The 26,529-nt window shown below is 51.2% G+C and overlaps 1 protein-coding gene across 3 annotated transcripts in view; it reads left to right on the plus strand.

The window, feature by feature from the left end:
• The window catches only part of LOC131665181 (beta-1-syntrophin), a 140,049-nt gene that overhangs the window by 85,298 nt on the left and 28,222 nt on the right, over nucleotides 1-26,529 (plus strand). For all 3 annotated transcript variants that reach the window (XM_058936887.1, XM_058936888.1, XM_058936886.1), the window contains exon 3: nucleotides 9,272-9,460. In XM_058936887.1, coding sequence (XP_058792870.1) covers nucleotides 9,272-9,460 — 189 coding nt within the window. The remainder of the gene's footprint in view (nucleotides 1-9,271; nucleotides 9,461-26,529) is intronic.

Raw genomic sequence — 26,529 nt, forward strand, 5'->3', positions numbered from 1 at the left:
GTTTTGTCTTCTCCTCTTATCCGTTCAACCTAGATGAGATTAAATATTTTATGGCACTTGATGCGATTCGGGAATACAATTTGGCCGTCCCATCGAAAAATGATGATTCCAATAATTGTAACAAAAGACATTGTGGATCTTTAAGTACGAAAAAGATTCGAAATCGTATTTCCCAACCAGGAATAGCGTTCCTTTATGCACGATGTTATTTCGAATCGGGGTTTTCAATAATGCCGCTCCGGACGGCTACCGAAAATATTGAAAATGCACGCGACACGCAATCAATAAAATAAGTTTCGCAAGAGAAAGATCGTTGACTGCAATGCCCATGTGAGCGGCTAAAAATACTGGAAAGCATGCAATTGGTGGGCAGCTGTCCGGCATCCAAACGAAAGGCAGACTGCTTTAATATTCATTGTCATGGACGCGCTGCGACGTGGAAAGTCAATCGACGCTCGCATAAAAATCTGATCGCCGTGTCGGTATATGAGCGCGGAAGAAAAAATGGCACAGCTACAACGGCAACAACAACAAGAAGAACAACGGCGATAAGCCTGATACGGCGGGTTTCGCGTGGGAAAGCGTGCGCAAGTATGAAAAGGCGAAAGTTCTGGAGAGCAAGCAGCATGCAGCAGCACGATGTGGCGTGCGCGCTCGGCGCGTACGTACTTTGATTGATAGTCCAAAGAAAACAAAAGGAGCAGCTGAAGCTGGCTGCATCGGAGAGAGAGGGAGTGGCTGGGGGAGGAAAGTGGAAAGGCGAGAAACAATGTGCTGCACAGGAGCAGGAGAGGATGTGGCGGCGCAGCTAATAAAGCTGATTTACGGGCGTGGCGAGCCAGCCCGATGGAGAATTTAATAAAAGCGCGTCGTCATTTGCCTTCGCGAAATTACGCCGGTGAATTATTTCGAATGGGCCTCTCGCCGGCCGTCATTATTCCGCGAGCGCGCGCTCTGTTGCCTTGTGCGCTCGATGCTTTATTTATCGGATCGTCCATCGACGCCGCCGAGCGGATGAACCGTCAATCGAATTATAATGTGGTCGAATAAAGGAGCAGCTCGATGAATGAAAGCGCACGTCGCAGCCAGTGACTGCACTTTTCGTTCGAAGCAGCCTTGCTAATATTTCCAGGATGAGCTGCTCCAATGGAACGGTGCCGAAACAACTAACGAGTACTCGAAGCAAACTTCTAGTATGCATATCGAGGCGTTCGGCCCCGATTCTCACCAAGATTAAATATTGCAAAGGAGCGTCCCGCGATCGTTCTCGACAACGGCCGAGTGCATTCTGCAGCGAGGGCCGGACGAGGGACGGCGAGGGGGCCATTAGACGACCTGTATCTTGCGTCTCTCTGGCTCTCCGGCGCGCGCCGCGCCGCCGCGGAGAGCGACTAAGCCGGATGAAGGAGGACGCGCGGCCCGCTAAAAAAGCACAAAGGAGAGCTGCGGTGACGTAAGTGCCGCGTGATTTATTTAAGAAGCGGAGCTAAGTGGTCGCCACTGAATAGGCGGCGCGGGCCATTCTCTCCGCCTTAAGCCCAATGGGTAGCTGGCCATCTCGGGCGCGGCCAGATACAGTAGTCGAGCTCGAGATTCGCTCGGGCATCGCGCGACGAAAGTGCGCAGAAGCCCGGCTAGAGATGTTCGGGGCCGGGGTGCGCTCGCAAAATACCGGGCCAGTTTCGCCGGTTTCTCGTCGCAGCCCGCTCGGCGATTCCAGATTTGGCGTCGAATGGCCGAGCCGAGCACGTCCGCAACGCCAGGGATTTACCGCGCGGCGCCCGAGAACATCGACATCCGCGAGCTCGGCTCCAATTACTTGGCCGCCGATCGCGTTCGATGCATTCTCGATGCGCTCGCCCATTTTTATACGTATTTCCGTTCGCGCGCAAGACAATCCGCGCAACCCATTGCGGCTAAGTGCTCGCTCTGGCAAATGTTGCTGTGTGCGATTGCGTCGAGCGAGCGCAGAAAAATAAAACGACCGGCAAGTTCTGCTTGCGGAATCGATAGATTTGATCTTGGGGGAAACGTTGGGTATTGGATTAGCGTCCGAACTACAAACTACACGACTAATAGAGGGCTCGCTCAGGGCTGTAAAAAGAGATACTTGGAACGCGCTGCGCGCGCGCGCATGCGCCCAGGCCGGCCGTAAATCCATTAATTCGGGCGCAGTTAGCGGGCAACAGCGTCACGTCCAAGTGCCTCGCCGTCCATTTAAACACAGGTGCGAGAGTCGCAAGCCCCGACGGGCCAATCGCACCTGCAAATCTATTAGCGCGCGCACCCACTGCGCAAACGTACGATCCGCACAGCATAGCTCCCTTGCAGCTCGCTCGAGAACCCCGCCTCGCTGCGACTCGCTGTCTTGCCCTTGATGCGATGCACCACTAACCATCGGTAATCCGAGATCGCTGTCTGTTCTAATGTGGCTTCTAGATATGGCCTTTTCGTCGGCAGCTGCTTCCGTGCAATTTGACGAGCTCGAAAGACACTTAATCATCTCGCGAAAAGAGCCGAGCTTGGCGACCGAGGAAAAAGCGAGTCGGCCTGGACGAACAATCGCGATCTGCTCTATTTCCTTTTGGGAGAATTCAATCGAATGCAAGAGCTACGAGATAGCCGTGCGGAAGGAGAGGGGGGAGGGCCGCAAGATAGCTCAGAACAGTAGTAAAGCTAAAGGGACTTTGAAAGGTTTTGCGCTTGCAGGTCACGCGGCAGCGCATCATTTACCATGGGTTTCATACCAGCAATAACTCGGCGCTAGTGCAGATATAGCCGGCCGTGCGCGCACGCGTCCTTGATGAAGGGCTACTTGTCTAGAGCTGTGTACACAGCGCGATGGCCGAAGATAGCTCGAAAAATACAAATATGCCTGGAGCTGCAGTCTCGGTCCAACTTTCGAGAAACGGAGGCAAGTGTGCGTCCGACTGGTGTTGCGCGCGCGGGCTTCTTGACGGATTTTCAGGCAAGTTGCGTGCGTTTGCGTGCGCGTGCGATCAACGGCAACTCGTCGGCGAACTTTCAGGATGAGCGAGCTGCCGCGAGTCTGTCAGCCCTTTGAAAATCGCTCTGCGCTAACTCGGCGCCGACGACGATGCTCGCTCAGCCTCGCCGCAGCCGCGAGTAGACGAGGGGAGGGCGGAGGCGACAGCGCGGTCGAACGAGAAGAAAGGAGGCAGCGCCGGCGCCCTGTCCACGGAGCGGCTCTCAGAGGCGTCGTCCTTTGGATTTCCAGCCGGCAAGTTTGGACTTGACGGCTGCCTTCGGGATTCTTTTGCCGCGGCCTGGCTTGAAACACGTCGCCTGCAAATCGCGAGCGCGAGAGTCTTTCGCGCGACTGCTCTCCTGGAAATCACTGTCTCGTGGCGCGGATGTGTCTCCGAAGCGAGACAGAACGTACGAGAAAGTCGGAAAGAGAGGGAGCGAGGTGTCACAATGGAAGGGCTCGTTTTATTGCCCCCGTCTCGAGTGCATAGCCACACGCTTCACCCTTCTTCTTTTGCCCATCCTAGTCGCGCTTGACGATGTGTTTTGTGCAGCTTCCAAATGCGTTCTCCCCCTCACGCTTGCAATCTCGCTACTTCCTTTTGTGACGCGAGAGTTTCAGCCACGGGATGTGCTGCCTGATGATGCCGTCGCTTTCATTTGGACACTGCTGTTGTCATTGTCGTTCATTTGCAATTCGAACGAATCGCTCGGTGCACTTGGTCAAAATTCGATTCTATTCACTCGCCGGTGAATTATCTCAAGTCTAAAGCAAGACGCCTAAGAACAATATCCGTTAATATTATTTGCAAGTGAACAGTGATGCAACATTACAAAGATATCGTCGAACGGTCCTCGCTGGAAAACGCACTAGCGAGTAAGCTCTCTAAACGAATTTCCAATAATTTAATTGAAAGTTTTCCTAACTAATTGTGAGGCCTCCTACTCTCTCGGTCGAACGAAGCGAGTAATTCTCTCTCGCTCGAACATTGAGTATTCCAATGAAATTGGCATCCGGTATACTCGTGGCGCGCGCACAATGAATTTTAAATCGATTCTAAAGCTCAGTTTGAAAAGCTACTAATACGAGGAATTGCAGCCAAAGTGAAATAAAAAAAGAGGGAACTGGTCGTGCGCGCGAGTGCAACGCTAACAGCAATTGCAGAAAATCGGATTGCCGAGACAAAAAAGAGAGCGAGCTCGCATCAACTGGAGCATCAGAAATTCGATTCCCTTGCTCGCTCGCACGGAAGCAAAAGGAGAAAAGCGTCGTCGACGCCGTCGTCGTCGTCGTCGTCGTCTTGGCGTCCATGCATGCCGCTTGCCGCGCATTACGCGCCATAAATTATACATGTGGCTACACTGCCGCACGCCTTCCTATCTCTCGCTCTCTCTCTGTCTCTCTCTCTCTTTTCTCGACGTACTCTCTTTGCCGCGCGGAGAGCAAAAAGAAAGCTAAAAGCCAACTCGCGCTTCCAATTTCTTTTTCTCTCTCTTTCTCTCTATCCTTCGATTTGCCGAGGCGAATGCGACTCCTATACTCGTATAATGCAAGTGTCCTTAGAAGCGTTTAGCTAGATGAGAATTTCTCATTTTCATGGTAAAAAGAAATATGCTTGTCTCCGTTTGTGAAATAAAATACATCAGTTTTAATGTCCCAGACTTTCTCAACGATCGCTCAATCATCCTCCTCCGCGTGACAAGAAAAAATACTGTTTACAAAAGTTGTCACGGTCCGCGCAAGGATACGATTATTTTCGGCCGGACGTTTCTTCGCGGCAAAAGTCGACTTGCAGCAGCAGATAGAAATATAGAAAAAACATAAGTGTTTTTTCGTCGAGACGGAAATGGCGAATGAAAATATGCAACTGAATGTCTCGACAGGCACGTCCATGCGCGTGGCAATTGTCGAGGCTTCGCCCATCCGTTCCGCGTCGAGCAGATTTGCCGCAAGTTGATTAACGAACGGTACGCTCGGTGCCGAAACGGAAACGACTGACTGACTCGACGAAAGAGCAGTCGCATCCGAGTGGTAAGATGCTTAAGTACAGTGCCAAAGCGAGCAAGCTTCGCTCGATATTGCTTCGCTTTGGCATTGATCCCAGAGGGTGTGTGAGCGACATACACAGAGGCGCCGTATACCGAGACTGCTGTGCCTTTATCTAAACGAGCGGTGCTGTTCGATTTGAAGCCAGCCGCAAGCATGCACGTCGCGCGGCAACGTTTCAGCCCGCCGCCGCCGATCGAATTCCTACGCGACGGGAATTTCGTAATAAGCGTCGGCGTTTCGCCTTTCCGCCGTGCGATCTTACGATAATTGTGGCTGGTACGCGCGTCGCGCAATGCCCATAAACAGTGCTTGGCTCCGCGTCGCTATTGCGTATGCGATTCGTTCGTGACGCGCGCAACTTGGGTGCCGCTCGGAAGCGTTCGCGAAGCGCCACGCAAACTTATCGTCGATAATCGGCTATAATCGAGGATAAACGGGGGTAAACGAGAAGGAGCGCGTGCGCTTGCCGTGTACGCGCGTCTCGAATGAGTTGCCGGCGTTTCAATGCGCGTCTTGTCTCTACAAACAGGCGGCCGAGCAGCGGATGGGAGAAGAAGAAGAGCGAGAGCATCGTCGGAGATAATCTCCGTGATTGCCCGTAGTCGCAGCAAACAATTCCGCGAGCGCAAACATCATCCTCCGGCCTGTGCCTGCCTCTCTGCGCGGAATGAGAAAAAAAGGAGGCACGCGGAAATATCAAGCGAATAGGCCAGAAGAGCAAAAAACCATCTCGGAAATGTGTTTGCATACAAATGGACGCGGCGGTAGATTCTCCAGAGGGAGAGAGAGAGAGAGAGAGAGGGAGAGGGAGAGAGAGCGCGCGTTCCCCGTAAAGAGGACAGATCGAGAGAGGAAATTGTCCCTCGTAGCCTCGTGCGAGCCCCCGGACGGGGGTCAAGCGTCGGCTTTTTGTCCGCGCGCTCGCTCGCGAATTTCCGTGCCATTCCGATACGGACGCCCGATCCTTCCTGTTCCCTCTGCGGCACCTGCGCGACAGCGAAAGTGTCCCGCTATGCTCCGGAAATTAGAAATGGCTTTCGTCCAAGTTTTCTCTTTGCAGCTTTCAATGTGATCGGCCAGTGGCGCGGCTACGGCCCAATTGTCTCGTCAACAGTCAAGGGCATGGCGTGTAGCGATCGATGCTTCCCGTTCGAATAAGAATAACGATAGCTGCCAAGCGCTGTGCTTCGAGATCCAATCGCTGCCAATGATTGGCCCGCGTCAGTCGGCGCAGTCGGCGTGCGGACGATTGCATTTCCGAAAACGCTTGAAAACAAATCTACCGACGGATCGCGCTGTACGATGAAAACCGATGAAAACCGATGAAAACCGATGAAAACAGATGAAAACCGAGACCGAGGGCCAATCAATTGATATACGATCGAACCGTAACAGAGCGTCGCGCGCATGAACGTACGAACGAAAAATGAAAATCAGTGGCTATGTTTTACCGAAGAGCGCCCAAAAGCGGGAATACGCGCACACGGGCAAGCGATAAAATTATCTCGATCGTGAAATGTCGGGGCGTAACAAACGCGCGCGCAGCCTAGCGCGAATTGGCGCGAAGTGGCGCGAAGTGGCGCGAAGCGACGGGACGAAAAGACCTTGCTCGCCTTCGTTACGGCACCGCGTGCCGAATTAGCAGATTCGGATTGGGTTTTTGGCGCGGTCGGCAGCCAATCGAAGGGACCGACGGCGCGGCCGAGGGAGGAGGCCAACTTGAAATTTTAACGCCAAAGTCGGCCGGGGCTTTTGCCAGCGTGTTCGGCGGCCGAACACGTACGGAGGACCGGACTACACAGCAGCCGGCAGCGGGTCTTGGGTCGGCGGCGCTGCTGTGCGCGACGTACGATTCAATTGCCGGCAAATCGTAGGACAAATGGGGCTGCGCGCGGAATTATTAATGCTCCGGGCGCAGCGGCGCGGATGAATGGCGGGGGCGAAGGCCGGCGCGAATGTTTACTCGCGGATGATTTCTGTCGGGGCTTTATTGTGTTTGCCGCGCGTCAAAAGTTGTCGAGCCGCGCGGCCGCGGTGCTGTAACGCGTTTAAGCCGGACGTCACTTTCGACGCGTCGCCGCCAAAGTTTTTGACGTGCTCGCGGCCAGCGGCAGACTGCCTCGCCCGCCGCCGCGAGCGCGCATCCAGTTTCGCGCGACGTCTGCTAATTGTCACGCGCCCAGGACTCGGCTGGCAACTTTCAAAAATTAACTTCCGACGGCTCGGCTGCCCGGGCCCATCGACGAGACAATGCTCCGTTGGCCTATCCTTCGAATATTCGCCTCGCCGTGCTCTCTTTCTCGTCGCGGAGTCCTCGAATAACCGAATAACTCGCCCGAGCAGCAAGATTCCGCGAATGCTCTCGGCTGTCTTTATTCGTTCAGAAATTTGCCTGCTCGCCGAGTCGTCTTCTCCTCCTGCCTGCCCCCTCGAAGAAACTTGCTCCCTCGGAGAATTTCTCTGGATACTGATATCTCGAAGGGGCCGGACGGCGCAAGGACATAGGACAGAGCTATTTGGCCAACAAAGACAAATTTCTGCAGCAAACTCCGAGGACAACTCTGCAAATGAGGAATTTGCAGAGAAGTCGCAGTTGATTTCTCAGATCGTCAGCTCGAGGCCTAAATCGGGCATACGTCATTCGGGCTAAACGCGAATCAGCGCAGTCAGTATCAGCCGCTGCCGGCGCTCGGATACCACGGACATTATCGACATTGTCCTCGGCCCGTGGACCTTCGTCAGCGGTCGTCCAATCAGAGGCGTCCTTCAAGACTTGCAAATCGAGCAGACGAGTGGCGGAGGCAATCAATCGGGTGTTTTGGTTAAGACGCGGCTGGCTGGCGCCGGTATCGATATTATGCTAGACTTGCTGCTCGACGCCTCGTGTACACCGAGCACTGCCGGCCGCGCGTATAAACCGGATCACGGGGGCGTGCGCAGACCGAGAGGGACACCTTATCGTTTGTTGCTTCAGCGCCTTCAAATAACAGGCATTTCGAAGGACGCGCCACGGCGCGCCGTCAATCTAAATAAATCGATGCGCCTTGTTTTACAAGCCAGCGTGCGGCCACTCCCGGCGTCTAATCTGCGCGTCGATAATACGCCGCGCGTGCACGCGCCGATCGATCGATTTCAATTGTAATTACAAACGCAGCATGCCCGCGTCCTCTAATGCCGCCCCTGCAGGGCCTGGGCTGCGGCGATAACCTGCATTGTAACGCGATTATCGCGTGCTTCGATGCGCGATGCCGACGGAATTTTCGGCGAAAAAATCGGAAAGCGGCGCAACTATCTGCCTGCGCGAGAGGGAGCGAGGCCCAGAAAGAGCAACAAGCGGACTCGTTAAAGCTCGACGACGACGACGACGACGACAACGACGACGAGCTTCCGGCAGTCGTTACCGGCGCGAGTCCTCATTTTCTCTCCATCTCTGCCCCTTGTCGATTGCCACGAGCCCGATGATCTTGAGGTACGCTTTTCAGTCTCCTCTCGCCATCTCGTTAATCCACCATATTTTCTCACCTCCCGCTGCTTTTTTCGACTTCTTTGTCGCGTACTGCAATCTTGCAATTTGGCACGCGCCAACGTCGCAACGACCAAATTCATTGAAAATGGGTCGAGTGTTGAACGGAACCCGTCCGCGGATATAGCCCCCCCGAGTTTCATCTTTACAGTCGCGCTGGCCCTCTGGGCCGACACGGCGCGACTCCTGCCGTTGGCCGTCCGAGCCAGCCCCACTCGATATTTCGCCATAGTTTGATGGGCCTGTGCGCGCGGCGCGGCATATAAAAAATCGGCGCCGAGCCGCCGTAAAAGCGCGGAGGTAATAGTCGATCGATCGATCGCCCCGCGTACGCACTTGATTTGCACGCGCGCGAGGAACGGAGCGTTTACGAGCTATAGCGTCGAGGTTTAATTTGACGAGGAAGAAGCCGGGGAAGGGAAGGAAGAGTGGAGAGAAGAAAACAACGGCTGTGAATTGAAATTGCCGGGCTCGCGTGTCCCTTTTTTGCCGTCTCTGCATCGGCCATAAGTTTGCGAGCTTGTCGCTTGGTCGCTCGCGAGCTCTAGCCTGGGAATATTGCATTCCTTCGGGGAGAAAGCCTTACAGTCTGTTCGCTCTTGCGCGTAGCCGCGCGCGTGCATAGGTGCGCGCGCGTTCGCGTCGCAATAAAAACCAAGAGCAGCGAAATTGGATTTTAAAAGATGCTCCGTTCTGCTCTTTTCTTGCAGTGAAGTACTTGAGGGAGGTGACGCCTTACTTCCGCAAGGCTTCGATTATCCAGGAGGTCGGTTGGGAGCTGCAGCGCGGCTTCCTGAGCGCGACGCCTCCGCCACCCAAGTCGCCGCCTCGGGCGGACACGCGCTATCTACCGCTGCAGCTGTGTCGGCTCACCAGGGCACATGCCTCCTCCGATCCCGGTAAGTATTGCACCCGCAGTAGGTCGCGAGACAACAGAGCCTCGGTTGCTCGATCGAACCGTTTTGCCGAAACGGCGCCAAAGGGAAGGCGTGAAAATAGGAAAACGCGCAGGACGCAGCGAGGAGAGAGACAGAGGAGATGGAACGGCCAGGCAAGGCTTCCGTCGGGACGACCGAAAGGCCGTTCTCAGCTGCCTTCTGCTGGGGCCTCCGTTGGCATAGAGCGATCGATGGAAATGAGCTCGCCGACTGGTCGCACGGCCCGCGACACCCGTGCCGCGACACATCTCGGTGCCCTCGCAAAATAAGTGCAAAATAAGTAGAGAAAGCAGCTGCCTCTTGAGAGTCTCCTCGAAATGCACTCGCGGCCGCAGCCGCCGGATCCAGGAACGGGTTTCGTAAGCGCCGAGGCAATCGAAGACGTGCCGTATCGCGCGCTCGCATCTGTACGCGAGTGCTGGCGCCGGGACTAGGCGCGAGCCGATTTATGCACCGGAGAATGCAATTTGTGCACTTTATTCAGCGTAATTTGAAGCACTCGCGCGAAAGAAAGTTTGGGAGTTTGCGCGCTCGACTTTGCAAAAACTTGCGCGCCCTGTCACGTCGTCGCATCGCTTGGTTTTTGCGCCCCTCCCCGGTGGCGCCGACCAGCCTCGACAACAGAGACGCCCGACGGCCAGCTGCTCTCTGACAAGTTAATTACTGTCAGTTAATTGCGTCTACGGCACGGCAAACGCTGATCGATGACGGACCTGCCGGAATCTTCCTTTCCGTTGCTCCGAGCCTGCCGCGACAAAAAGTTTGATTAGACGCTACGTGCAACTCTCGGTCTCGGGAGTAATACGCTTGTTGCGTGCGGCCGATATATGTGTTTGGGCCTTTCGCGTGGTCCCGGTTGGCAGGAGCGCGCGGCGCGACGAGCCGTGCGGGCCAAAACTTGAATTAGTCGCGCGCCGGACGTCGACGCGCGGTCAGCGCTAATTTCCAACTCGCACGGCGCTTCCGCTGGTTTTTCGCCCGCCGCTCCGCCCCTCCGCAACTCGTCTCCGACTAAATCTAAGTCGCACCGGTGCGCCCGTTAACTGTGCGGCCGACGCGAGCGCGACAACGAGGACACGACGATGCGCGCCAATCTGACTGCAATCGAATTCTCCGTTCATCTGGAATTCGGCTGTCGGACTAAAAAGCTGCTGGCGCAGAGCCTTGTGCGCCCGCGCCCGCGCGCGCACAGTTCGGTCATCGCAGCTTCTGTTCGTCGCGCGTAATTGCATTGGCCCACCGCGGAAGATTCCATTATCGTTATATTAACGACGCGTAACTGGCGGCCGTGCCGACGTACGAGGTGCGCGTCGTGGTGGTGGTCGTCGCGAGCTTCCATTATAATTTGTCGAGCGAGCCACCAAGTACGAGTTGAAAATCGAACGCGTGCCCCCGCAATCTGCCGCGAGTGCATAATCGCGTTCGAGTTTGCGACCGAATTTGGTCGGGTTCGCGCGCGGCCCGAGGCGAGCCAGCTGCCGCTGCTAGTCGCAAGTGGCTCGCCGCTAGTCGAGTCACGCGGCGCCGACCCATCGACAGTTTAGGACACGAGGCAGCAGAGCAGCAGATGCTCCGCCGCGGAAATCGAGCGGGCATTGGTGGTTTCGACCGGATGCTACGGGCAAACTTGATTCGCACGAGCGCTGCAAAGTCCGCTTCTTGCTGTTTTTCCGAATTGCTGTCGCTTAGCTTCCAATGGCAATTCACATTCGACCGAAATCGGTCTGGCTGAATTGGACCGCATTGGAGCTCGGACGCAATCGAGTCACACATTGCTCGTCCACGCGCAGAGACTTTGGTTGAACAATGCTGCCATCGTCGCGGTACGAAAACATAAGCTAATAATGGTCCGAAGGCGTGTGCTATGTGTACATAAAAGCACGCGCGCGCACGTATACGAGCTGGCCGTAATGTTGATGGTTACAAGGGGGATAGTCATACTGAGCGCGCTGCTGCCAAGAGGGATCCTAATGTTGGGCCATTGTCCGAGAGAGAGCGGCAGCTCGCTCGTCAACCCCTCGCCGAAATCTGGTAAGAGAGGCAGAGAGAGAGAGAGAGAGAGAGAGAGAGAGAGAGAGAGAGCGAACTGGCCTTGGCGATCGATCCGCGGTCGTCGGGATTAACCACTTTCGACCTGTATGAATTCAGCCGCTAATGAAGGCTCTCGCTTATGGTTCGGCGTGTCCTCTGGAAATGTGGAAAGGCGCAGTGGGTCGATAAGCCAATATATCGGATTTTAAAAGGCAGTCGAGTCGTTGTATTTGAAGCATTGTAAGGTGTGCGCGCTGCTGCCGGCGGCGGGAAAAACCAATTCGGCAGCCGTGACCATAAAACTCGACTCGTAGAGAGAGAGAGAGTGGGAGAGGGAGGCCATTTCTAAAAGTTAAATAAGGATCGGAGGCAGCGATAAGGGCACGACGAATAAAAGTATTTCATTGGCAGTTTCTCCGGTGCCGGTGCTGCTGGCAAAATGGGCGGGAAACGGAAAATGGAGGCAGAGAGACGGATGCATTTTTGCAGGCTCGCCGGAGGAGGAAATACAGTCGCGGATTAGGGTCGCGCAGACGCAGATTGAAATCTAGTCATATACCATTGGAATATCGCTGTTCCGCAGTGGCGCCAGCAGCGGCGCGCATCGTATTCTCGCGGTCGTGTTTACACTGGCCGCTATGGATATTAGGATTCGATTGGTCCGCCGGGAAATCGGCATTCAATTGTTCAATATCGGCCGGGACTGTGATATAAACCCTAGGCGCGACTCGATCGGGGATTTGAATGTCGCGTCGCATCCGTCTCTTTCGCCACGAGACAAAAGGCAGCCGCGCCGCGTACACCGCGTGCTTCGCGACCCTTTCCCCGTCAATTTTACCATTCGCCTTCATCTCCACGCTAAACACGCGTTACTTATCGACAATTTGTCGGCGGCTCGGTGTCGATAGGCGCCTGCGGACGCCCGTAATGCCGGTAATTACGGTCAGTCAGCCTCGGCTATTACTACTCCATACATGCAGGCTGTCGCTCGGGCCGTCGAGGCTAATCATCCGCTCACAGGCGTCACAGGTGTCGGATCACCGGAAATGGTCGTCAATCCGAAATCGAATCCCAGTGGCACGCTCCTCTCGTCGACTTTTATTCGCGGCGAGCGCCCAGAGGCCAGCAAACGACGAAATAGTCACGTCAAACTGCACTGCTGCAGCGCAGTAACAGCAGCGCCAGCACTCGCGCCTAAGGAGACAAAAGGAGCAGAAGACAAAGAGCAAGAATAAAGATCCACTTACTCGGGCCGAGGGCAGGGGGATGTCTCCTCGTATGCCCGTACCCTCGTACTTTCTCGTTTAAATCTCGTTCGCGGGGCGGAGGGGCAGGCCGGCTGAGCGCGCCTTGCGTCACTCCCCGCCTGGCGTCATACGGCTCTAATGCGCCCAGAAATGCGCCCAGGCGGCTTTCCGGGCGTGCAGCGCGCCTAATCTCCAAAAATGCTCTCCCCGCTTGATCCCGATATTATGAGCCGCGCTTGCCAAAGTAGTCCAAGTAATCAGCCTCGCAGGCAAATCTCGGGCCGAGAGAGACAAAGGGAGATAAAACAAACCTTTGCGCAGCGCTCGCACTCTCTTCTTTCTCACCCGGCTGCGATCGTCCAGAGAACGAGCAGAAGTCTGGTAACGAGAAGTGTTTTCAGATGTTCAATAGTAATAACATGATAATCTATCGAAAGAAATCTCATCTGGATATTTCTATTCTAAAGTACGATCATTCAGAAACTACAAGTAAGAGAACGCACCTCAATATAATTACCAACAGCGCACCAGATTACGAATGGCGATTCGATCAGCGAAGTTTTACCAGTTGACAAGGGAAGATGCCTCCCTCCAACGTCTCGGACACGAATACAGCCCTCGCTACGTCGTCGCCTGTGAGATTAACGGTGGGCAGTAGTTGCCGCGGTGTTAGAGGCAGCTGGGGCTGCAGGTCGCCCTGTCCTTAGCTCCCTTGAACCGGCGGCGTCGCTGGTGTACAAAAGGTTGCACGCACGACGGCATACAACCGTACGCAGATGTGGGTATCACCACAGTTATACTGAGTTGCGACACGGATTATCGCGACAGATTAAACCGTTTGCGTCGAGTTTTCCTTCGATATTGCGGTCGCGCCGGTCATTTTTGTCTCAGGGGAAAGGGGGAAATGCCCTACTCTTTGGGTCCCCCATCGGTGCCCCAATCAGCGTTCGGGAATGCAACGTGTCATCGAACCCACGCGACCTCGACTTACACTATACACGGTCACTTAGCTACCCGAGGTTGCGGCGAGTACCCTCCTTTTATTGCACACCGCGACACTATCTTGGACCACTGGGAGTTCCCGAAGGCCACGAAACACAAAACAAGATAATCGGATGCAACGCTCTCCTATTTCCTCTCACTTTTCACTTTTCACGGACGGACATTCCTGCTCATGCGAAGCATGCGCAGCGCGGATGCCGCAAACAAGAAGAAAACGTTGCTGCTCCATTCGTCTCGAGAGACTTGATGGCCTTCCATCGCGCGAGCGCATGCCGCGCGGCGTTTCGCGCAGCGCAACGGCAACATCAAATTATGCAAGGCGGCGCGCCGCACGCGCGCGAGAGCGTTTAGCATCGAATACGGGAGCGCGGCAGTATCGCCAGGCGTATTTATGCGGCGCGATGTCGCGACTCCAACGACGAGTGTCTCGCGCGGTGGCGCTGTTTGCGGGACATTCGTATTCATGGGAAACCGGCTGCACAGCTGCCCTCGCGAGCTCCGCTTGTGTTGCTACGGCAAGGAAAATTGCCGCTCTGTTAGCTGACGTTGCTCAGTCGGATAGGCTCGCTCGCTCGCTCGGATTCGAATTCTCGCATCCGTCTATGCAATCCAAGACGGTAAGCGAGCATTGAAACAGTCGCTATGCGGAGATTAAACAACTGATAATCGGAAGCGAAACAGTGGCCAGCCATAAAGCAAAGTTGTCGGTGAGTCAGATAAGTGATTCCACCAAAGGGCGTATTTTTATTGAGCCGCGGGAGCTCGTGCACGAAGGCCCTCGGAGAAGCATTCTCGGTGGGCGCGGGCAGCATTTGAAATATTTACGACTTCCGAGTGTCCGCCACGCGAACAAAGTCAGGGTAAAAGATAACGAGGTGTGCGCTAACGCGCAGTGATTTGCGCGCATCCCACCCGAATGAAACGTAAGCGGCCGTGCGTGTAACGGCGCGATCTCGTTGTTTATCGAACAAACAGCCAATTGGCATCGTCGACTGGCCAGCAAAAGAGCGAGCTGGAAAGAAAGGAAGAAGGTCCGGCCGAGTGGGAGCTAGGTGGCGAGCGATGAAGCTGATGGGTCGCCGAGCGGAACGCCTATTTGCATGACAGTTGGCTGGCAGGCGCAACTTGGCCGAACGAAGGCGTAGCCCGCGAGCTTTCGTTATCCGCTGGCCCTCTTACGCCGCCGAAGACTTTTCAGGAAGCGTTCGGACCGAGAGCCACTCGGGGGGCGTATCGATTTGATCACGCTCGACGCGTGCGCCCTGTACATGGTTTGACTTGTTTGCAAATCGCCGAGCAGTAGAATAGCCTTCGTTTACGAGAAAACGAGACGTTACTCGTCAGTGCGGCTGCGAATAAGGCTCTAACCCCGAAAACGCGAAAACGCGAAAACGCCAGCTGAAATTGTTGCGCGCTGCATGAAAATGCTCGTGTTCTTGGCAATTGTGAAGAAACGCTGCGACGACGAGCAAGCTCGCGCTGGATTTTCAACAAAGGCCCGTTATTTATTAGAGCTGCTTGCACAATAGAAAGCGGCTTTTAATGATGCTATTCTCGTGATTTATAATACAGCCAAGCTCGAGGAAAAAGTGTTTGCTCTGCGGCCCTCCGCGGAATTAGACACAATAACGCTGCAAGCAAAACAAGCGAAAGAAAGCAAATACACTATGGGACACTTTCAAGCACGCTTATCGTTGCGTATCTCGCAGTGAGTGAAAATGACAAATGACGCGCAAGCGTGAAAAATAAGAAGAGCAGAGACACGCCAACAAGTAAAGTCGCGAGGACCGGGATGGAAAAAAATGGGCGAAGAAAGTGGAGGCGCGCAATTGACACAGCATTCTGGTGAAAAAGTCTTTCGTTCCGGAGATGCCAAGCTGCTAGTATTGCTGATTGCTTTGATATCGCGAGTTATTGTCGGGGCGCGCGAGCGCGCATCCATCAATTTCACGAGGGAGCCGAGAGCGGATTTTTCCCCGCTCTGTATCGCGCGCCGCCCTATATACAAGCTGCCATCCCTCTCTCCGACGAATATTTGTTAGACGTCACGCCCGCCTCTCTGGATTTGCAGATTTTTTGCCTGTTATAGCGGAAAACCGACCTCTTCTTTTGGCGCACTCAAGCCAGGCGAATATTTACTAAAATGTTCCCGACCAGCAAGTGCGACCGCGCGACTTCAGTCAGCCAGAGCAATTCACGATTCGCATCGTCTCTTTCATGTCTGCTTTATCGCGCCCACGTCGATCGACGTCGATCGACTTGTTTGTACTCACTCCCGAATAATCTTGGACGACTCGTGCAAGTAGTACAGCCGAGTTTTCGTCAGACATCGAGCCAGCAATTTAGCCAGCAATTCAGCCAGCAATTTAGCCAGCACTTTAGCCAGCTCGGCTAAACTAATCGCACTCGGAAAAGAGAAGAATCCTCCGAGCGAATTTTTCAATCCGGTCGTGGCAGCAATTTTTCGCATTTCTTCGGACAAAGAAGAGAAAAGGGGAGCGCTTTGAGCAAGCGACAGAAAAATAAAAAAATCGTCCAAGATCTCGAGAGCGCACATGAATAACGTCCACTCTCTCTCTCTCTCTCTCTCTCTCTCTCTCTCTCTCTCTCTCTCTCTCTCTCTCTCTCTGCCGCCGCCGCCAAATAAGAGTATTTCACTCTCCGGAGCTCCCACAGCGGTGGCTTCCTAATTCTCAAGGCTCGATGAAAGAGAGTAAGGGCTCTCGACCAAAGCATCGAGTACCTATACCCGCCGGAGAGTAAGCTCCGGCTGCTGCATTTTCCAGAGATCCGATTTCCAAGCGCAGCGAAATTCTCGCACTTGTCAAAGGAATCGCCGATTGTGTTTGGTTTCCCTGCTACCTACGTGTGCTTTCACTTTTTCGAATCTCCTGCCGAATAAACGCCTTGGCTTTTATTTGTTTGTTTAGGACGCCGACGACCGTCGCGCTGCTAACAGCGACTTTTGGCTTTTCTTCAATTCACAGTGCAGCAAACTACTCTTTTACGTCCGACCTTAATATGCCATTCAACGAGCATTGCCAGCCGCAGACTCTCGCGTAAAGTTGTACGATCCTTAGCTCGGTGCTCGCGCGAGCAGAAAATCTGAAAAACCCGACTAAAAATAAAGCTTATCCAGTGCACGCAAGTTATTTATTCGACAACGAACGGCGCGCGAAGCATGCGAGCGAAAATTGTCGAAAATCATTCGGGCCGAGCGCTCAGCATCCACTTACGTGTCTAACACGATGCGAGTAAAAAGCGCAGAAAGAGGAACAAAACGAGCGATTAGTTAGAAAAGCACTTGTTCCGGCCTACGACGACTATGAAACTCAGCATACACAGATATCGCAAAGAGTGAATGCACAATGGCAAGCGCTATAGCTAGCGGCACGTGCGAGCGTACGGTACTTTAGAATGGCCAGCAATTACGAATGCTAAAAGCTTTTTAAAAGGTTGCCCGTTTAAAAAAAAACCAGTCGGCCCGCTGGCTGTTGCTAGCTACCGCGAGGAGCTGACAACATTTCGCGCCTTCTCTCGGAAATCCATCACGCTCTGCCGGTCAAACTTCGAATGGGCGCGCGATTCAGGTGTAGCTTGTCAATGGGCTGTGCGCGCGGCTACAATCAACGTGCGGCGCCAGCGCGGAGCTTATTGAATTCTCGAGCGATCCCGGACGCGAGCCTAATTAACGATTGACTCGGCTGCTAATCACAACTCGACGCGAGCAGCGGCATTTTTCTTGCCGCAACCAAGGAAAAGGCCTTGCTCTGGACGCTCCGAGTCGTTAGCGTCAATTGCGCCATTGTCGCGCCGCGGAGACTATTCTTTCAATGCTTTCAATGACAATCAATTGGCTAGGGCCACGCGCCATCTCCCCTTGCGAGTGCGCGATTGTTAAGGATCTACGCGCGAAAGCCGCCGAGGTCTTTCAAAGAGCGCTACTCCATTGATATTAACGTGTCCGTTTCGCGCGAGCGCACCAGTAAAAACCTGACACATCTTTCGACGGCTCTAATTGCACGTTGCCAATTATTTGCCTAAAGGACAGGCTGCACTCGTGGCGCTGATTGGAATTGTCTCTGCCGAGTGAAACGCTCGTTGACTGCAGCGTTGAACGCAGACTCCGAAAAAGCGAGAAAGAGAAGTGGCATCGCTGATCCATGAAAGAATCGCTAGAGAATTGGACCCATACGGGATTTGGCCAAATGACCGATAATGGTAAATCCTGCAGCTTAAACTTTGTGTAATCGCCGTCCGAAAACTAAGCTTTCTGCGATTCACCGTCGCCATTATTGTGGAGAGCGGCTATGCCAAGCTCGTAAGCCGGCCGTCCGTAAAGAATTAAGCGGCGCGGCGCGGCGCGTACGGCGAAAAACGCTAAGACGCAGCAATAGCAGCCGACTCTGCCTTTATCCCTTGCGCGCCGATCAATGCGCCGTTGTTTTTTCCTCCTTGGCTACGTCGTAACTGCCTGGCAATCCGATTAGCCTCGTTTTCGCAATTGCCCGTTACAAGAGAGCCTATAACCGAACCAAATCGCTTTTTAAAAGTTCGCCCCCGTCGTTAGCCTTCTCTATTCTCTCGTTCTCTATTGAGAAAATCAGTGCTTTTCATTGAAAGCTCTACTTTGATCAACAAACAAACGGTTGATCACAGAACCAGTGTGCTAGTCCACGCCCATTCCAATTTATCGACGAGTTTAACATCGTCTCTTTCGTTTTTCTTTATCTTGCTGTTACGCTCCTTGCAGTTTTATTTTCTCGTCGAGCTGATTGATCCTCGTCTTGGCGAGAAGCGCATCGCACGCACATCGCTGCGTACTTTCCGAGCGATTTCTTCGCCGACCATTTGTCAGTGAGGTCCTCGCGCAGGCTTGGCGATGCGTTTAATCGAGCACTCGTTATAAACGCCTATGGCAAAGATATTTATATGCTCGGCTTTGTACGTTTGATAGCCGACGGCCCATATTTTCCGAATGGACGTGTATAAATTTGCTTTGCGCGCGGATGCTAAAGCATGGCCCCCGCCATTTTCGATCAAGTCTCTAATAAACCGCGAGCCATGCTGCTTCGCCGCCCTGAAAACTGTTTGTCCGAAAGCAAAAACGACTCGTTATTCGCGCTCCGCAAGTAATCGCGTTGGCGTCTTTTTCTGCCGAGGAGGAGGGAGCAAGGCAATTTATCTTGCCGGCCGGATATGGAGTTGTTGTTTAATGTCCTTCTCTCCGAGACGGCCAGGAGCTCGTTTACCGCGTTTACCGCGCCGAAAACGACCCCCCGATACACATGACCTCTCCCCCTTCTTTTCTTTCTTCCGAGCAGACATTTTCTCCATTAAACGAGTCGGCTCAACGTTACTCTCTCTCTCTCTCACTCTCTCTCGGCTAAATCATAAATTATCTACCGTCGAGTCAGAACTTGACGCTCCTTCTTTAAAAATGCTGTTTTTTGAGGATTTATGTTGTTTGCCTTCGAGGGATACTTTCGTTTATTTTCCAACTGGCAATACTGTCTTTATCAATCAGAATCATCTTCTTTATGATGCGAATGTACATCTTTCTCCCCTTCATTCTTCAATTTTATTCTACCGAGGCTAATGCTGCACGGTAGTATGTAAATTCTATTCTCTTTAGACAAGTTTTAAGTTGCAGTTAGTACCTGCAGCTTTTAATAAGGAGAAAAGCTAAACGAATTAAGGAACGTGTTCAGGATCGAGGGAAAAACTTTTAATGATAACCGCGTCAAGTATTTTTCCCAGCGAGATATCTCTGATAAAAAATCGTGAAATTAAAAGTTCTCACATTCGCGGGATAAACTTTTTTAACAATGAAAGCGCGCGCAGGACAAAAGAAAGTAACCTGTCGCATAAAAGGGAGATCGAATGAAGGATCGTCAAAAGATTTCAGCCCGTGACAATAACGGCCGAATTTGATCGATCGACCTTCTGCAGACGTCAGATGTATTACCTTAATTATCAAACGATGTTTCGTCATTCGTTCTCTGACAACTAGTCGACATGTGCGTTTCCGTCACTTATAAAAAGTTCTTTAGCTCAACTCAACCCCACGGTAGAGTAAAAACTTTTACGCGACATCTGCTTGACGTTGTTATAAAACAATTAAGAAAGTGCAATGGTCGTTATATCAGTCTGGAGAGCGAAATGGGGAAAAAGAACTTTCGAAGCTCGATCGATTTGGCTCTGACCAGTTGACCCTTGTTACCAAAGTTTTGACCTCGTGTGCTTAACTCTTGTTATACCTAAATTAGACAACATTTCGCAATCTTTTATGAATCATTCACGCGCGTGCTCTTATATCTTTGTAAACAGTCCAAATGCCTTATTTGCTTATGTTCTTTTTCTTTCTTCCAGGTAAGTAAGCATAGCTCACTACCAGTCAGTATAGTCTAAGATATTTTGTTAGCTTTTCATTCTCGCGAAAATCGTCGACAAGACGTATCCACCTCTTGAATCAAGGATGCAAAATGGAGATGAGGCGGTGAGAGTAATCGCGAAGATTTGGAGGGGAGGGGGGCGAGACTTCTCTTATTGTCAGTGGGAGAAATGACCAGGCTACAAAAGCGATCCATCATCGTCCTCGTCAAAGTGTACCCGTGTTACTCTCTTCTTCTCTCTCTCTCTCTCTCTCTCTCTCAGTTCGTGCCTTGGTCAAGCTGTTGCTGCGATACGTGTTCTGAGAACCAGAACAGTCCTATCCTCATTTCCGTTTGCTCGCTCCTTGTTAGTTTCCCAAGAGGCTTTGTATTTTGCTTAGATTTCGAATTTCGTCTGTTGACGAAACCTTGTTGTCCGAATCTATAGAGGTTTATTGTCGTCTAGTAAGAGTGATCGGTCAATTGCTTGTTGCTCAAATGGAATATACAGTCGAATAGATTCTTTCTGACATCATGATATAGAACTAAAAATTGTGAGTGTGTGCAAACAAAACATTTTTTCAAATGACTTTCTGAACACTAAAGAAATGCTTAACTACAAGTCCGTCACATTTGCACAAATGAAATGCCGCACAAAGAAAATTAGTAACCCACTGATTTCTTTTCCATGGAATAATCAAGTCTTGTAAGTTACGCCCCACGCATGTTAACCTAGAATCACATCACGAGTAATGGCGTATAACTCGCACGTATGCTCCTCGAGTTGACCGCTGCCTAATCTGGCATCTATTCCATCAATTCAACTGATTACTTTAATTTGAAGAAGTTTTCTGATCCTTTTTTTCTAATATCGTTAAAGAATATTTCAAACAATCGTCGTTTATACCTCTTGAAGGAGACAAAAGATGTTAAATACGTAATTTGAGAGCTTGACGCGTCTCGCACATTACTCAGATCAGCAGTCGTACAATATAAATTGAACCGTTGTATCCGCAATTTAGAAATGAATGAAAATTGAAGCTGAGTATTTTCGAAAATTGAGTAAGTTAAAGCACGCATTAAAACCAGTAAGAGTTGGTTCTGGATGTATCGTCAGAAAGAAAGGGCGCGTGACTAATTCAGAAACAAGCAATTAGCCCACATAGTCAAAAGAAAAAAAGCGAGAAGCAAGCTAGCAAAAAGTAGATCAGCGGCGGCAGCAGCAGCAGGCGTAGCGTGTGTGCCTAACGCGTGCATTCGCATGGTAGACAGAACTCGGCATGCGCGCCTATGCGATTATGTGTCTCGCGCGCTCGCGATGCTCAATTATTTCCGAGTGGAACGAAACTTCATAATGCGCCCGCGGCGCCGCGAGCAATTAACCGACGATTCGATCCGCCGACGGATTTTCTCCATTATAGCTCTACCCTACTGCTCATCTGTACTATTTACCACGATATTCCACGCGCGAACCATGGCTTTCCTATTCACGGTTATTCGCTCAATTCGCGAGTGGTAAAGAGCAGAGTGCTTGGTTATTTTTTTCTTTTTTTTTCTACTTGTTTTCAGTGATTAAATTATTGGATTTTAATAAAATATATGACGTGCAAGTCAGTTTCCTGCTTGCTAAATTAATGTCGGAATTCAGACGTATTTTCTCGTTTAATTGGGAATACCTATAATGATTAACAGTTCATAAAGTATTTGCTTCCAAACTAATTAGAGCAGAAAGTAAGTAAAGTTCAAAGGCAGAAGTCATTGCAAACGCTGGCTGAAAAATAAAATTGGAAAGTGGAAGTGAGTGACAAATGATGGGCTTTTTTACTGCAAGACGTCGATGTTAAACGTAGTAGTAGCTAGCTCACCAGCAAATCCACATAATCGTGGTTATTGTGTGGCTAGCGTGAGTTTATTACAAGAGGTTTTCCAGGTAAAGCTGCCATTGACTTTGTAATAAAAGCGTCAGCTGGCAGTAGTAAGGTCTGTCTTTGGTCAGACGCTAACAAGTCAATATCAGTTTGGAAGTTTCATCTGGTGGTGGTAAATGTCGATCAATTAAAAGCTCACAGTAAAATTTTAATTATCGAAAATACAAAAGTATTCCAATATCTGGCGAGTTTGGGAATAAATTCGACTTGAAAATAGTTCGGCGAGGCAGTGGTGCCTAGCTCGCTGCCGGAAAAAAGCGAAGAAAAAGTGAAGTTCGCTGGCGCGAAACGAAATGGGCAAAGTGGTATTCAGTGCGCGGGAGAAGCGATTTACGCGCGCAAATCGAAGTGGGATACTTTAACCTGCGAGCTCCGAAATTCCCTGGAGAGGGAGAGCGCCGCGCGCGGGGAATGCGAAACTCCAGTGCCGCGCCGATACACGACGCGGCGGAAGTTGCGTTGGTCCCCGTTAATAGGCAACAATATATAGGGCCTCCCTCCCTCCCTCTCGTCGAGTAATTGCGTAAACCTTTGTTAATATACGAACGCGGATATTATGCATTCATGAGAATTTAATTGTGTTGCCAGGGCACAAAGCTTTGTGTGCTCGGTGTGCGTGCGCGAGGATCGCTGTGCCCACCTGCTGCGCGGCGCCGCGTCCATGAGAGCATATCACTTTGTTTCGGAAATAAGCAAAAATCGTTGACTTAATGAGGCAGCCCGCGTTAATTGCAACTCGTTTGGCTTCCCTCCTGTCTGCGCGCCCGCCTGTGCATGTGTTTGCTTTCTCTCTCGGTTAAGCAAGCCAGATTGCTTTTCCATTGTCATTAACGTTGTTCGCGCCAATCTCTTTTTTCCACTGTCAACGCGCCAACACCTCTCTTTTCCCGTCCATTGCACTCGTATCTATAAGCTATCCATTCGTGACAATTTTCATTTTCACCAGCCTCGCTGAGAATCATTACAGTTGTTCCAGGCATCCTCGGTTACGTCCACTTATCTGCCAACAGATTTTTAGTTTCGTCATTTGCGACCAAACTCTGGCGAACTCCTTTTCCGGAGTTGCCTCGTACAGCACAGCTCGTTTAATGCAATTTCGCGCCACTTTTTTCGTCGCCCTCTCGAAACTTGAAAATCCATTCAACGTCCCTACGGCGAATAATAATCTTGGCGCACACCAGCAGTGGCAGCAGCAGCTTGTGCACGCCTTCGATACTAGATATACGCTTTAGGTTTGCTGGCTAAACACGGCCCCGAACACGGCCGCGTCATTAGTGGTCGGCGCAAACGAGTTGCTCTTTTGCGTGCAGTTGCACGACGACAAGGAGCGAAAGAGCCCCTCGTGTGCGTATGTGTGTCCTTTGACGCAAGAGTTTTGGCACCTCCAGGAGAGAAACTGATTGCGGGATTTATGACGACGACGACGACGACGACGACGATGAAAGCACCATTAGAGTAACCAACCTGACGCCTCAGTACGGACAGAGTACAAATTCTGCGGCCAGTTTGTCGTCCGGACGCTGTTCTCTAGATTATGTTTCCCCTCTTCTTTCACGATAACGATCTTGCCACCCCTTCCCTCCCCCCAACCCTGGCTCCGAGCTTCCAAATAAGTTGCGCGCGACGCGAGGAAATTGGCGTTGATGAATCGACTGAAAGTCCATTATTCGATCCAACGAAAGACAAAGCAAGCCGTTGCGCGCAGCTCTCGTTGGATAAAGGAAAAACCAAGTTGCTCTCCTGTGAGACGCATAATCCTGTGAACGAGGCAAAGTTTCAATGGGACAGTTAGCTAAAAAACGTCGTTGGTGCAAACAGTCTCGATAATTAGTTTCCGCCGATGCCCCTTAAATCCCGTCGGGCCGGACCGGTTGTTTTTCTCTAAACAAACACCGTCGCTCGTTTACAAACTTTTCGGCGAGGAGCTAGCCGCTTGCTTTGTCTTACCGCCGAGCCTCAGTCACTTAGAGCGAGAGCAAAAAAGCCAAAGCTTTTTCTTCCTCGTCGCCGAGATCCTCGCGCTCGTTAATTAATCCATCGGACACCGATATCTAGGTCGAACTAATGCGCTCGATTCAGCGCCTGGATTTCCGTAGCGCACCGCAAAAGAAGCCCGGATGAGCCAGCCGTTCGCTTTTTTCTTTGAGGCGAAACGCATCGTAATTTTTGCATACGGGTCGCAAAAAACTTTTATGATTCTTTTCCGCGATGGCGAGGAGACAGTCTTGGCAAAGAAGACGAGCGACAGAGAACATTTCAAAAGTCAATTTCTCTTTTACCTTTTTTTTCTTGTTTCAACGAATCCTTGCAAACTTTTTTCCCGTGCAGTGACAAGTTCGGTCGAAAGCGAATTAATTTGGAAATGTCACAAGAAAACACCAAGTACAAAAAACTCTTGTCAATATTGTGAGGCAAGTGAGAGAGAGAGAAAGAAAACTTTGAACTCTACTGTCGAGAGATGGATGAGTTGTGTATCATCGGTGCTGCAACAGGATGTAAGGGATAATGCAAAAAATGAGCGCGCTATATGGACAAAGCACTTTACTCTCTCTCTCTCATGTGTGTTTATTTTCTGCCGGTTATTACACTCGTTTGCTCACTTTTTCCTTCGTTATTTATTACTTTTTTTTCATTCGCTGGGTTAACTAAGTCATCTGATTTACTACCTTTTATGTAAACTAACTCTGTTTTACAATCGATTCTATAAACAATAATTTTAATTAAGTCAATATACGCAGTGAGTGAATTTACTCGCATATTTCTACTTGAATTGAAAAGAATTGAAAATCTTTATCCAAGTGGCAGCCTTTGATTTGATTCGATCTACTTGTAGAACAAGTATTTTTTCCTAATAATTTGATTTCCTCAGTGGTTGTAACGAGGAAGTAAGGCAAGACTACCACCGCAACGTAACAACAGACGGTGCACAAGTAAAAGCTACAGGAGCAACAGTCTTGGCACGGCAGCCGCAAAAACAGGAAGGCAGGTCGCGAGAACGCAGGGGCTTGAAAAAATAAACTTGCCGGTACGCGCGTGCTGCGCCTGCGCGCATAGTGATGTAAATAGCGGGGGAAGGGGGGGGGGGGGGGAGGCGAGCTGGAATTTGCATCACAATCGCCGACAGAAATAATTACGGCAGAAGCGAGGCCGCCGCCGCGCCCGGATGCAAATTCAGCTCGAAGAAAATGACGCCGCGCAGCTCGCAGCGCGTGTTTGCACAGAGATGAAAAGCTCTCGCTGCTTTTTTACTTCCTTTTCAAATAACAGTCTGCGCGTACTCGACTCGCTCTTATTTTCGGCCGAAACTGAAATGTAGGTCGTCGCCACGTTAATTTCGCTGAAACTTCCACCTTTTTCATTCGATTGCTTGTATCGAATGCCTCTCGCCAGATGCGAGACAAACTTATCGAGTAACGAGCTGAAAGAAAGCTTGGGGGGAAATGCGCGGGCTCCTCGATTAAATTCCATCGCTGTAGAAAGAAGAAGAATTTTTTTGTTCGCGGAAAGTACGCTCGCGCAGCTCACGGTCTGCGAAGGCGTGCAAAACACGCTTAAATAAACGTCGCGCAAGAAGAATCTCGCTCTCTCTTTCTCTCTTTCTCTCTCTCTCTCTCTTTGTCTACTTCGTGAACTCAATTCCGTGCAAAGGGCGGCTTCGTGTTTTTGAATTCTCAGGCGAAAATTCGAATAGCAGAGAGAGCGTGAGAGAGAGAGAGGAAAGTAGAACACGAGAGGGCGTTGAGGATTTCCTCTTTTAATTACTACCGCCTTGCACGGCGAAATTCGACACTATCGCGAGCGAAAGAGAAGAAAAAAACACGCATTTAGCCGTATGCTAATACAAATGCGACGCTTGTTGACCGATTCGCTCGTAACTCCCTGTCTCCCTCTCTCTCTCTCTCTCTCTCTCGACGTGTCGTTTGAATTTCCGCGCGAATGAATATCGAGCCGCTACTTCTTATCCGAAGCTCGCTTTTTTTTCGCTCTGCCTCCCTCTCTCTTTTGTTCCGATTCGCGTCGTCTCTGCATTTTCAAATGGTACACGGGCGTACAGAGTGCGCACGAGCTTGCGACGTGAACGTTAAAGGGGCGAGCATTTTTCCGCAAATCTTTTCCATTCACTGATATGATCTTGCGCCCGCGCCACTCGAAAGAGCACGCGAGAAATGAGTAAGACACTCGAACGTGTTTTTTCCAGAGTCATGGACAAATATGACGCGACGTATTCACGGAAAAGTAGATGCGTCTCTGAATACAGCTGAAGTTTGGTGTAGTCGCCGTGAAGAGTTGCGAATGAGTAGATACTTGGCTGGATTATATATATATATATATATATATATATATATATATATATATATATATATATATAATAGCGCCTCCTGTGAGTCCAAATAGATAAATACGCATGAAAGCCAAGCAAACATGAGAAAGGACAATAAGCCTATGTA

Source organism: Phymastichus coffea, unplaced genomic scaffold (assembly GCF_024137745.1).
Source record: "Phymastichus coffea isolate CEN01 unplaced genomic scaffold, Cenicafe_Pcof_1.1 PCOF00047, whole genome shotgun sequence".
Lineage (NCBI taxonomy): Eukaryota > Metazoa > Arthropoda > Insecta > Hymenoptera > Eulophidae > Phymastichus > Phymastichus coffea.